A 14,078-nucleotide genomic window follows, 5' to 3' on the forward strand; every position below is an offset into this window, starting at 1 on the left:
ACCTCTCAGCTCAAACTGGAGAAGGTAACAGAACATTCCTGTCGGGGGGACATTGTGTCACCTTAGGCTCTGTGGCCAGCCCACATACTGTTATTTTGGGGCATTACAGGCGAGTAAGACCCCAATAAACCAAAACGAAGACACATTTATGCTCCTCGTTTTGTATTGTGAATGGCCAAAATATATATATAATATATTTAATTCCCAACTGACCTTCTTGCCAGGTTTCTATCTCCAAAAAGAGATTTTTAGCCTTAAGACATATCTGGTAAATAAGATTATACATACATTTCATAACGGACTGGAACCTGGAGGCGCAACCTGGAACCAGTTTATGCGCGGGACTGTGTCTGTTTCTGTTTCACATGTTCTGACACTACGGAGCCACACACATACACACAAACACAGGAACGTGAAGCAGAGGAGACGCGCTGACTTACCAGGGTGACCCTCTTTCAGACGGGTCTCTATCCACCGTTAGGTTATTCGGTGGTGTTCCCGGTGTTAATCAGATCAGATACCGTGGTCGCAGTCCACGTCTCTACAGATGTACCAGAGGATCACATAGAGGATGAGGAGGATGGCGAAGATGAACAGAGCTACTAGAATAGCCTTGTTCACTGGAGAGAGAAACGACTGCATGACAGAGCTCATCGGCAGACAGTGTGTGACAGCACTGTGTGTGTGTTTGGGGGGGGGGGGGGGGGTTCTGTGTGTGTGTTTCCACGCTAAGTGTCTCAATAACACACTTCTCTGCTCTCTGACAGCATTAACTGTTGAGGATGGACGTGCGGAATCCTCACACAATTATTCACACAGTCACCTAAACACCCCCCCACCCCCCCACCCACACACACAAGCAAGCAGCTCGGGCTTCCCAATTCCTGAGAGCAGAAATCCAGAAATCCACCAGAAGTCCGCTCTGTTACATAGTCGTTATGAATCCGCTGTCTCTGTCTATTAAACAAAACGGTATCTCCATGTAGGAAATTCGCAGTCAACAATACTGATGAATCCAACAATGAACATAGTGATGGATGAAGACTAAATAATACATCTAACATCAACCAGAACACATTTGAATCGGAGGATCTCCAAGTTGCGAGCTGTTGCTGTTTGCTGCGCTCTGTTTGCAAGTCGCGAAGGAAACCAGTTGATTAGTATTCCTATCCTCTCCGTGAGGCGTGCATGTGGTAAACTCGGTTAAAAGTGCCCGAGGGCGACCAGCAGGCAGCACACGCTGTGAGGGGCTTGGTAATAATGATAATAATAACACGGTCCTGTCTTGACTCGAGGCTATAGAAATCGCTGTGGCTATATATATATATACTCTGTGAGTAGCTAGTAACATAACAGGGTTGTATGTTTATCATATTGTATTTTAACAGATCGCACAGCTAGGATACTTTTTTTCATGCTAGCAACAACATTCGTTCAGTTGAACATGATTAAGATTTATTTCAGAGAGCTATGTAAATCATTAGTATAGGCCTATATTTATAGATGAATTTTTCGGTCATCAACATTAGCCTATTAATTTCATTGGAACAATTCGGATAAGCTGATAGCCCAATGGTTAGGCTACCATCAATAATGATATAAATAGGATATCTTATTTGGTATAAACAGATTAAAATGAAATGCCAAATAAAACAATGATCAGCATGGTGCCTGTTTAGGGTTCATGGAGCGTAGAAATGAATCAGAATGTGATTCTTCTTAATTACCTATATTATAAGAGCAGCGAGTACTTTTATGAAGCACTAGATGGCGACAACAGGCTGCTGTCACACTACCATTGAGGTAGTACTACCCAGGGCTGGTTCTAGCCTTTTGGGGGCCTTAAGCAAGAATTGGGCGAAGGGAAAAGGTTTCAGTTTTCTGCAATTCTACTCATTTTGCCATGGGGCGGAGAAAACATTTAGACATTTTCTAAAACATTTCATTCAATTCTACTAGTTTTGCCATGGGGCAGAGAGAAAATGTAGCAGTTTTAAAGCAAATTTCCTGCAATGCTACACATTTGACCATAACTTATGCTATGTTAATGTTATCTGGGTGGGACGAACTAACAAAATCAATGGGGGCCCCCTGGATGTCAGGGTCCATGGGCACGTCCCCTGCTTGCCCGGTCGGCATTCGTCCATCATAACTACAAGTTTAGATAACTGGCTAGACTAATTTACCAATCTAAAAACTGTTAGCCGACATGGCTAATTGAGTGCATGAGAGCACCAGCTGTTCTGGATGACTGTGTGATCACTCTCTCTGCAGCCAATGTAAGTAAGACCTTTAAACAGGTCAACATTCACAAGGCTGCTGAGCCAGATGGATTACCAGGACGTGTACTCCGAGCATGCGCTGACCAACTAGCATGTGTCTTCACTGACATTTTCAACCTCTCCCTGTCTGAGTCTGTAATTCCAACATATTTCAAGCAGACCACCATAGTCCCTGTGCCCAAGAACACTAAGGTAACCTGCCTAAATGACTTCACCTGTAGCCATGAAGTGCTTTGGAAGGCTGGTCATGACTCACATCAACAGTATTGTCCCAGAATCCCTAAACCCACTCCAATTTGCATACCGCCCCAACAGATCCACAGATGATGCAATCTCAATTGCACTCCACACTGCCCTTTCCCACCTGGACAAAAGGAACAACTATGTGAGAATGCAATTAATTGACTACAGCTCAGTGTTCAACACCATAGTGCCCTCAAAGCTCATCACCAAGCTAAGGACTCTGGGACTAAACACCTCCCTCTGCAGCTGGATCCTGGACATTAAGTTTGTCGATGACACAACAGTGGTAGGCCTGATCACCAACAACAACGAGACAGCATATAGGGAGGAGGTCAGAGACTTGGCCGTGTGGTGCCAGGACAACAACCTCTCCCACAATGTGATCAATACTAAGGAGATGATTGTGTACTACAGGAAAAGGAGGACCGAGCACGCCCCATTCTCATCGACGGGTCTGTAGTGGAGCAGGTTGAGAGCTTCTAGTTCCTTGGTGTCCACATCACAAACAAACTAACATGGTCCAAGCACACCAAGACAGTTGTGAAGAGGGCACAACAAAACCTATTCCCCCTCAGGAGACTGAAAAGATTTGGCATGGGTCCTCAGATCCTCAAAAGGTTCTACAGCTGCACCATTGAGAGCATCCTGACTGGTTGCATCACTGTCTGGTATGGCAACTTCTCGGCATCCGACCGCAAGGCACTGCAGAAGGTAGTGCGCACGGCAAGCGGTAGCGCCAAGTCTAGGTCCAAGAGGCTTCTAAACAGCTTCTACCCTCAAGCCATAAGACGCCTGAACATCTAATCAAATGGCTACACAGACTATTTGCATTGCCCCCCCCCCCACCCTCTATTTTATGCTGCTGCTAATCTCTGTTATTATCTATGCATACGTCACTTTAATAACTCTACCTACATGTATATATTACCTCAATTACTTCAACTAATCGGTGCCCCCAGCACATTGACTCTGTACCGGTACCCCCTGTATATAGCCTCGCTATTGTTATTTTACTGCTGCTCTTAATTATTTGTTACTTTTATTTCTTATTTTTGTAGGTATTTTTCTTAAAACTGCATTGTTGGTTATGAGCTTGTAAATAAGCATTTCACTGTTGTATTCGGCGCATGTGACAAAAACAATTTGATTTGATTTGATTCTATGTAATCGGTTACTCCCCGACCCTGCCACTTAACTATCAGTTACTCTGTCCCAGCCACACCCCAGACAAAGACACACCCCCTAAAGTTGGGTCCATGTACAGACAAAAGAATACATGAGAAGATTGGAGCTGCAGCAGAGGAGAAGGCAACATGAGAATATAGCCATCGCACATCATACACATAGCTAGTAAACATTACCAGAAACATCATCACCATCATCATTACTACTTTTATTATTTTATTCTCACTATTTAATAGAAAAGTTTAAAACTCCAGTTTTGTAATTCAGAACTCTGTTCCCATGATGTCATACCTGTGGATTCTCCTGCTGGGCAGTTTGGTGATTGGAGCCAAGACACAAGGTAAGCACTTTAACATCCACTAATGTACTTTGGTAAGCACTTTTACAACTAGTTTTATGGTGCTTTATGTTTCTGTTTCTACTTGAGAGAAGTCAGTTAAAGGCCCAATGCAGCCGTTTTATCTCAATATCAAATCATTTCTGGGTAACAATTAAGTACCTTTCTGTGATTGTTTTCAATTAAAAATGTCAAAAATGGTTTCTTAGCCATGAGTAATTTCTCAAGCAAGAATTTAGCTACGACTGTCTGAGAGTGGTCTGGGTGGGGAGGGGGAAACTGAAAACTAGCTGTTATAGGCAGAGGTTTGGAACTCTCTTTATTAGATGCCTATTAACTAATTTACCAAAACGCAATCCCACCAAAACAGGCCAAAATTTCAGCCAATCTTTTAAAAAAGCTCTTAGGGGAGAGTGGGGTAAGTTGAGCCACCCTTGTTTCTAGGAAAACATACACAAAATTGATCATTTGACAAAATATTTAAGACGAGGTCCATAAGTGGCAAGCAATTTAGCTCCCAAAAAATATTTTCACCAAGTCAAATTAATTTATTGTGTTGGAGGTTTCATGATGCTTGTTTCTAAAACAAAGTTGATCATTTAAAGATTGTTCTATACATCAGTTGGGGTCTATAAGCTTCAATATCAGGTCCTAAACCTAGCATGAAAATGCATCCTTGTAGCTATGTTGTCTAATATAGTCCAAATGTTTGCCGGTAAGTTGAGCCAATGGCCAAGGGGTAAAATGAGCCAATGGATGAGCCAATGACAAGTTAAGCAAATTAAAGTATTTTCTTCCCAGGCATAACGCAAGGCATTATCTCTGGGATATGAGGTGTCAACAGGGCCTGGCCTATGTTAAAAGTGTTTTAAAAAGTTTAGTGTTTTTTAGGTGTAATCCTGTGTTAAAATATGATAAAAAATTATTGAGAGGCATAAAAGCTATTGTGATGGTGTTGAATTGTGTTTGGTTAATAAAGATAAACATGGTTTTAAAAGGGTAGTGGTAATATTGTATTCAGTACAGAAATGTGTAGGTGGCTTAACTTACCCTGTCCCTCAGTTTAACTTACCCTGTACCTCAGTTTAACTTACCTTGTCCCTCAGTTTAACTTACCCTGTCCCTCAGCTTAATTTACCCTGTCCCTCAGTTTAATTTACCCTGTCCCTCAGCTTAATTTACCCTGTCCCTCAGCTTAATTTACCCTGTCCCTCAGCTTAATTTACCCTGTCCCTCAGCTTAATCTACCCTGTCCCTCGGCTTAACTTACCCTGTCCCTCAGCGTAACTGACCCTGTCCCTCAGCTTAATTTACCCTGTCCCTCAGCTTAATTTACCCTGTCCCTCAGTTTAATTTACCCTGTCCCTCAGCGTAACTTACCCTGTCCCTCAGCTTAATTTACCCTGTCCCTCAGCTTAACTTACCCTGTCCCTCAGCTTAATTATCCCTGTCCCTCAGCTTAACTTACCCTGTCCCTCAGTTTAACCTACCCTGTCCCTCAGCTTAATTATCCCTGTCCCTCAGCTTAATTTACCCTGTCCCTCAGCTTAATGTACCCTGTCCCTCAGCTTAATTTACCCTGTCCCTCAGCTTAATTATCCCTGTCCCTCAGCTTAATTTACCCTGTCCCTCAGCTTAATTATCCCTGTCCCTCAGCTTAATTTACCCTGTCCCTAAGCTTAATTATCCCTGTCCCTCAGCTTAATTTACCCTGTCCCTCAGCGTAATTTACCCCGTCCCTCAGCTTAATTTACCCTGTCCCTCAGCTTAATTTACCCTGTCCCTCAGCTTAATTGACCCTGTCCCTCATCTTAATTTACCCTGTCCCTCAGCTTAATTTACCCTGTCCCTCAGCTTAACTTACCCTGTCCCTCTGCTTAATATACCCTGTCCCTCAGCTTAATTTACCCTGTCCCTCAGCTTAACTTACCCTGTCCCTCAGTTTAATTTACCCTGTCCCTCAGCTTAATTATCCCTGTCCCTCAGCTTAATTTACCCTGTCCCTCAGCTTAATTATCCCTGTCCCTCAGCTTAATTTACCCTGTCCCTAAGCTTAATTATCCCTATCCCTCAGCTTAATTTAATTGGACTTTTAAGCCTTGAGACAATTGAGACATGGATTGTGTATGTTTGCCAGTCAGAGGGTGAATGGGCAAGACAAAATATTTAAGTGCCTTTGTACGGGGTATGGTAATATGTGCTAGGCGCACCGGTTTGAGTGTGTCAAGAACTGTAACACTGCTGGGCTTTTCATGTTCAACAGTGTGTATCAAGAATGGTCCACCATCCAAAGGACATCCAGCCAACTTAACACAACTGTGGGAAGCATTGGAGTCAACATGGGCTGGCATCCCTGTCGAACCCTTCCGACACCTTATAGAGTCCATGCCCTGAAAAATTGAGGCTGTTCTGACTGTTCTTAGGAAGGTGTTCCTAAGGTTTTGTACACTCAGTGTATATAAAACACAGGAAAATCACGTTTTGGAATTCACTTTGTCTTTAAGTACAAACCTTTCACACCTGCTACTTCTAGTACATCCTGTCTGTCTATCTTTACCTGAGGCTGAAATGTAGAATTTAAAAAAAATGTTTATAAACACACTCAGATTTATCATTATATTATGTCAAATGTAATTTACCAAGATACGATGCTGGTGTGTAGTTGTGTTCTACTGTATATATATATAGTCCTATAGGTTGTGGCCTACTGCATGTGTCTATGCTATAGCATGTGGACACTGGTAGAAATGAGTTTAATAAAACATTTTGTGACAACTGCTGATGTAAAAAGGGCTTTATAAGATACATTTGATTGAGTCTCTTAAGGGTGTGTCCTACTGGACATGTTATGTGGGTTGTGGACCATGTGAATTTGTACTGTCTAGCTGTGTCCATGCTCTTTCTTTCTTTCTTTCTTTCTTTCTTTCTTTCTTTCTTTCTTTCTTTCTTTCTTTCTTTCTTTCTTTCTTTCTTTCTTTCTTTCTTTCTTTCTTTCTTTCTTTCTTTCTTTCTTTCTTTCTTTCTTTCTTTCTTTCTTTCTACTCCTATACTGTCTGTGTCTGTCTCCTCTCTTTCCCTCGCTTTCTCTCACTTCCCCCCGCTCTCTTTTTTTTCTCTCTCTCTCACCAGTAGGCCGTTGTGTTTTCCTCTGAACAGCCTCAAGTCCACAACTAGCAGGGACACAGGCATCTGGCTTGAAGAATGATTAACTAATACCAGTATTGGTCACAATCTGTTGATTTACGAGTTATTAGTCTCACCTGGCTTTAGTCATGTTGGTGAATGTTGTGACATAATAGTTGTTGTTGTTAAGGGTCGTTTTCCACAGAGAGAGGCCTCACTCTCTGAGGGTTGTCAGGGAGAGTTGAGATATGCAAAAATAAAAAAACATTTCCAATTCACACATGCTATTAACACACACATGTACATGTGTGAAATAGTACAAATATAAGCACCCATTACATGATTATTAATATTATTCTTGGCTGCCACACCCACCCCTTGGTAGACTCTGGCTGGGATCTGAAGCCAGTTCATTAAAGGTTCAGTGCAGCCATTTTATCTCAATATCAAATCATTTCTGGGTAACAATTAAGTACCTTACTGTGATTGTTTTCAATTAAAATGGAAAAAAATAGCAATTTCTCAAGCAATAATTTTGCTTGGACTGACTGGGAGTGGTCTGAGTGGGGAGAGGAAAACTGTTATTGGCAGAGAGGTTTGGAACTATATTTCTTATTGGTCTATTAACAAATTTACTCCATGGTGATGTCACCATCGAAGGCCAAACTCCATCCCACCAAAACAGGCAAAAATTTCAAGCGGTCAAACAGCACTTACACTAAAAGGGCATTATCATAATTTTCACAATTTCACAGTCAAATTTACATTCAATGATGAGACCGCCCATTTCCAAATGACAGAGGCAAATGCAGCACATTGCAATGCTCGCAGTTCTACCTCCAGTTACTGCAGGTACATTTGAGCCCAGCGCTCAACAATGCCTGCCGAAGCTGGTAAATAGCAAATTTACAAATACATTTAAACATGTTAAACATTAAGACACGATCACTAAAATAACTCATCAAGGTGAGATGGAGTAAAACTCATATAGGCCTATGTTTATATTATTCAACCTAATTATTTGCAGGGTTATTTTTATTTCCCTGGACTTACTTTAATTGTGTAAATTTGAATATAGTAAATGACATATAGTCAATAATATTGTGTCTAAATGTTTGCCTTTTTAAAGTAGATTCAACACATCATGTTTTACAGTGTACTGAGAATGTGTCAGTACACATGTGTTGTTTCCCACCATTTGTTCATTCTGCTACATCCCATCCCCTTCTTTGATCATCAGCTGTTGTCAAACACACATGGATCTGAAAATACTATTATCTTCCTCAATATTGTGCAGCGAATTCTACTAGATAAAAGGGTGAAATTAGTATGACATCCTGGCATTTAAAGCATACTCAATTTTTAAAATGTCACATACTATAACACTTTCTGTTTTTACATGCCAAAAATGGCTTCTATTTAGAACGCAGGTATGGATATTCCTACATAGACATGTCCTACATTCCTACATGTCTTCATGTAAAGACAGGAGCAGCAGTAACTATTCTAGATCAGTGGTTCCGTAGAATTTTCTACATCAGTAGTTCTGTGAACCACCTGGATTCTACTGTGAACCTCCAGATAATCTAAACAACTGGTACATATGAAACGGCACGCTATTTCCCCACAGTGCATTATCCTGTTGTCCATTGTGCTCTGTCTGGCCAAAAGTAATGTGTTATTCTACAGGGAGAAACAACAACAGGGGTCTACGCCGCCACACAATAGAAATACCTGACAACACATTGTTCTAACTCAGGGTTTCCCAAACTTGGTCCTGGGGCACGTTTTGGTTTTTACCCAAGGATTCAAATAACCAACTCATCATCAAGCTTCGTTTATTATAAATCAGCTGTGTAGTGCTAGGGCAACAAAAAAATGCATCCAGGGGGGTTCTCATGCAGGACCAAGTTTGGGAACCCCTGTTCTAACTCACCTGAACATTACCTGTCAATCACCTCACGCATTGGCAAGGTTACCCACACAATTACTCATTAACTCTCACAGCTTATTGTACAGTATAGATTCCATACAAGCTCTAACAGTCTCATGTCAGAATTAGACGTTCATCCATGTTTCTCAAATGTCCAATTTTGAAGTTGTTCCAAACAAAGTGTTTAAGGTTAAGTTTAGGCATTAACTCAGAATTCTTAAGTTTAGGCATTAACTCAGAATTCTTAAGTTTAGGCATTAACTCAGAATTCTTAAGTTTAGGCATTAACTCAGAATTCTTAAGGTTAGGCATTAACTCAGAATTCTTAAGTTTAGGCATTAACTCAGAATTCTTAAGTTTAGGCATTAACTCAGAATTCTTAAGGTTAGGCATTAATCAGAATTCTTAAGGTTAGGCATTAACTCAGAATTCTTAAGTTTAGGCATTAACTCAGAATTCTTAAGTTTAGGCATTAACTCAGAATTCTTAAGGTTAGGCATTAACTCAGAATTCTTAAGGTTAGGCATTAACTCAGAATTCTTAAGGTTAGGCATTAACTCAGAATTCTTAAGGTTAGGCATTAACTCAGAATTCTTAAGGTTAGGCATTAACTCAGAATTCTTAAGTTTAGGCATTAACTCAGAATTCTTAAGTTTAGGCATTAACTCAGAATTCTTAAGTTTAGGCATTAACTCAGAATTCTTAAGTTTAGGCATTAACTATGAATTCTTAAGTTTAGGCATTAACTATGAATTCTTAAGTTTAGGCATTAACTATGAATTCTTAAGTTTAGGCATTAACTATGAATTCTTAAGTTTAGACATTAACTATGAATTCTTAAGTTTAGGCATTAACTATGAATTCTTAAGTTTAGGCATTAACTATGAATTCTTAAGTTTAGGCATTAACTATGAATTCTTAAGTTTAGACATTAACTATGAATTCTTAAGGTTAGGCATTAACTCTGAATGGTTAAGTGTTAAGGTTTTGGGTTTTGATGTCCTCAGATATGAATAGATGTCGAATACTGACATGTGTCACAGGTGAACTGCCTGAGATTGCTTGAATCTGCGCTGCGTGTGTAAATGGAGCCCATGTTGTGTATTCTCTTTAGGTTCTTATGACAATGACAAGTTACAGTATATTACAGTCTGTTACAGTATATTATAGTCTGTTACAGTATATTACAGTCTGTTACAGTATATTACAGTCTGTTACAGTATATTACAGTCTGTTACTGAATGTCAGAGTCAGAACTGCCCATGTAGTTAAACTCCTTGAGTTGTAGTTTGCCCTGCTTTTATTACAGCACTGTGTAGGAGAGGGTCTGCTCTCTCTCTCATTCTCTTGACTCTGTGTGTTTGTGTGGATGTGTGTGTGTGGGGGGGGAGGGGGGGTGTAACTCTGCCAATATCAGCCAGCCTCTTATAGTTCCTATAGGTAAAGCCCTCGCTCTGTAATGTTGTGTAGCCTCCAAACACAAACATTCTGTTCTCTTCTCTTCCCTAGGTTGTCTATTTAACACACACAGAATATAGGAAGGAGGCTTTCTATTTAACACACACATGGAATATAGGTGGGAGGCTGTCTACCTAACACACACATGGAATATAGGAGGGAGTCTGTCTATTTCACAGATACACACACACACAGACACACAGGACACACGGACACAGAATTTTTAGATTTTACCTTTATTTAACTAGTCATGTCAGTTAAGAACAAATTCTTATTTTCAATGACGGACTAGGAACAGTGGGGTAACTGCCTTGTTCAGGGGCAGAACGACAGATTTTTACCTTGTCAGCTCGGAGATTCAATCTCGCAACCTTTCGGTTACTAGTCCAACACACTAACCACTAGACTACCATCCCGGCCCAATATAGAGGGAGGCTGTCTATTTAACACACACATGGAATATACTGTATCTGTACAATATATCTTTATAGAATCTGAAACACAGACTGTCTGAGCAAAATTCGGTGCCGACCTGGCTAGGCTGGGAGATTTGGGAGAGGACAGGGAGTGCTTCTCACGGTCTCCCTACTCTTTGTCGGCTGGGTAGTGATACAGTATGTGCGAAGGATACCTACTGTTTGTGTGTGAAGGTATGTGCGTAAGGAGCCTGTATAAAATGGATGGTTTTGTACAACGGACTAGGACGTCCTCGTGAATAAACATTTTGGCTATTCAACCATAATCTTACAAATTCTAGGTTGCAGACTGAGCAGTTTAATTGAAGCTCAGTTTATGAACATTGATAACATAATTCATATAACACTAATACATACTGCTCCTTAAAACTACTGTTCCTTAAGACTACTGTACATTAAGACTACTGTTCATTAAGACTACTGTACCTAATACATACTGTTCCTTAAGACTACTGTACCTTAAACATACTGCACATACATGTGGGTGGGGGATCCACATACAATTATACAGCGTGTTGCTGTTCTCCTCTGATATCAGAGCTTTTCTTAGCTGAATGACTTGTGTGTGTGTGTGTGTGTGTGTGTGTGCATGCGAGTGTGCATCTGTTTAATACAGATAGCCTCACTCCTATATTCCGTATGTGTGTGTGTTAAATAGACAGCCTCCCTCCTATATTCCATGTGTGTTAAATAGACAGACTCCCTCCTATATTCCATGTGTGTGTTAAATAGACAGCCTCCCTCCTATATTCCATGTGTGTGTTAAATAGACAGACTCCCTCCTATATTCCATGTGTGTGTTAAATAGACAGACTCCCTCCTATATTCCATGTGTGTGTTAAATAGACAGCCTCCCTCCTATATTCCATGTGTATGTTAAATAGACAGACTCCCTCCTATATTCCATGTGTGTGTTAAATAGACAGCCTCCCTCCTATATTCCATGTGTGTTAAATAGACAGCCTCCCTCCTATATTCCATGTGTGTGTTAGGTAGACAGACTTTCTCCTATATCCCATGTGTGTGTTAAATAGACAGCCTCCCTCCTATATTCCATGTGTGTTAAATAGACAGCCTCCCTCCTATATTTCATGTGTGTGTTAGGTAGACAGACTCCCTCCTATATTCCATGTGTGTGTTAAATAGACAGCCTCCCTCCTATATTCCATGTGTGTGTTCAATAGACAGCCTCCCTCCTAGTATATTGTTTTACCCTAATTCTGACTAAAACTACACACCTCATTAATTATACTTTTACTGATTAAAACTTCACACATCATTAATAATAATTTTATGATTCTAATCAATTTCATACAATTATATGGTTTCAGGGTGGAATATTCTAATCATTAATGTAAACATATAAATTCCATTATCAATCCACCCTTAATGACTAAATAATACACACTGAGACATCAAACACTAGATGGAAATATAAATGGTATACAAGAATAATCCAAACCAATACATGTATGTACATTCAATATTCATCCGTGACTGTTATAGGCCTATATCCAATTATAACTCTTCCTGTTAGGATTTTTATTACAATCTTCATCAAAAACAGTCTAAACATTTAAAATAGTCTCATCCAACATTGGCTCCTCGTAGTTAAAAGAAACAGAGCCTTCTCCTAGGCCTGGAGGCTTGTATTCGTCATCCCACTGGCCGGAGCTCGGAATCGGTCCGTATCTCACCATCTGTTGCGTCACTGACCTCTCCAGAGTTCTGGTGATCCAACCTCTCACACATGGGACCAAACAACATCCACACAGAACCAAAACACTCATACAGGTGAAAGTTGCCCAAAACACAGTGATTATGACATTTTTCCATTTCCCAAACATACTGTCAAACCACTTTGTTAGAGAATTATCCAGCCCAGAGTTCTCTGCTAATTCGTGAGCTAATGTGGTTAAACCAGCCAGGGCCTTGGTCACTGATCCGTCTGGAGCTGTGTTATTCGGGGATGAAAGTACAACATTCTGATCCGAATATCACACACACCACACCCTTATCAGCCAGTAACATATCCAATGCTATTCTATTCTGCCATACCATCAAACTAGTAGCAGCTGTTTGATCTGCTAACCCTTTTATCGCATCTCTAGTATAATTGGTGAACCGCTGTTGGTTATAGTAGATATAATTTATCCAATCTACATTTTTATTGAGGGTTGACCACCAGAAGATGCTTGATTCCAATCCAGCCCATATCTGATTCCAATCCAGCCCATATCTGATTCCTAGCTTTTAACTCATCAGGCACCCCCCTTGGAACCCCAATGCTATTGATGTAAACTCTATTGTCAAAGGACCCTGACGGAGCACTCCTTCTTTCTCTTCTACCTGGCACTAGGTCTTTGTGTTGGATAAGGGTGAAGGGCATGCCTAACTGCACTAGTGCACAAATACCGGTCCAATTTGTAGGCAGGTTAGGCCACAGCTTCATACCTCCACACCCCCACCAAACATCCGCTCTAGGCCTTTTTATCTTACTAAAGTCCTCGGGAACTCAACCATCCAGTCAGGTCCCTCATTGTCTTGTCGGTTGTAACATTCTCTGTCCTATTATTGCATGTTCTTACTTCCCCTACGTCCCACCCATGTGTGATGTATTGAGCCATACAATAGTAATTTCCTCCTGTAACTGTGAAAGGGGGAAGTCTGGATGTAATGGGCACATGGGGATACAGATAATGCAGATCAATGCAACTGTCATTGTCTGGCTTCCCTGCCTTCATGAACAGCTTTACCATACAGGCCGTTCCCCTGGGTGAATCAATTCCATCAAGTGGAAATGGGGTGGTTGTCAACTGAGGTTTGGCTGTGGCACAGGCTTAACATTCTTCTTTAGCTACTGATCTGGCTGTATACTGAATCCATTCCAACCATAGGTTGGAATCCCCATAACCAGTTTCCACCTCAATCACTTCCTTCAGATCTTTCATCTGAACTATCTGCACCGGTCCCTGGCTCTGGACGACTCCACGGGTAATGTCCGTTTCGTCAGGGGTACTGCTGGTATTCTGGATGGCTGT

At 40.8% G+C, this 14,078-nt stretch overlaps 1 protein-coding gene and 1 long non-coding RNA gene across 5 annotated transcripts in view; one reads left to right on the forward strand and one right to left on the reverse strand.

Moving 5' to 3' along the window:
- The window catches only part of LOC116357671 (uncharacterized), a 30,515-nt gene extending 29,853 nt beyond the window's left edge, over positions 1-662 (reverse strand). The window contains exon 1 of the long non-coding RNA XR_004205585.1: positions 441-662. This is a non-coding gene — a long non-coding RNA (uncharacterized LOC116357671). The remainder of the gene's footprint in view (positions 1-440) is intronic.
- Positions 663-3,797: 3,135 nt separating this feature from the next.
- The window catches only part of LOC109877798 (serine-aspartate repeat-containing protein I), a 38,369-nt gene continuing 28,088 nt past the window's right edge, over positions 3,798-14,078 (forward strand). For 3 of the 4 annotated variants that reach the window (XM_031806306.1, XM_031806308.1, XM_031806307.1), the window contains exon 1: positions 3,798-4,050. In XM_031806306.1, the coding sequence (XP_031662166.1) occupies positions 3,990-4,050 (61 nt within the window). In that variant the 5' untranslated portion in view covers positions 3,798-3,989. The remainder of the gene's footprint in view (positions 4,051-14,078) is intronic. The other variant, XM_031806305.1, reaches the window with a different exon arrangement.

This window comes from Oncorhynchus kisutch, linkage group LG26, assembly GCF_002021735.2.
Source record: "Oncorhynchus kisutch isolate 150728-3 linkage group LG26, Okis_V2, whole genome shotgun sequence".
Lineage (NCBI taxonomy): Eukaryota > Metazoa > Chordata > Actinopteri > Salmoniformes > Salmonidae > Oncorhynchus > Oncorhynchus kisutch.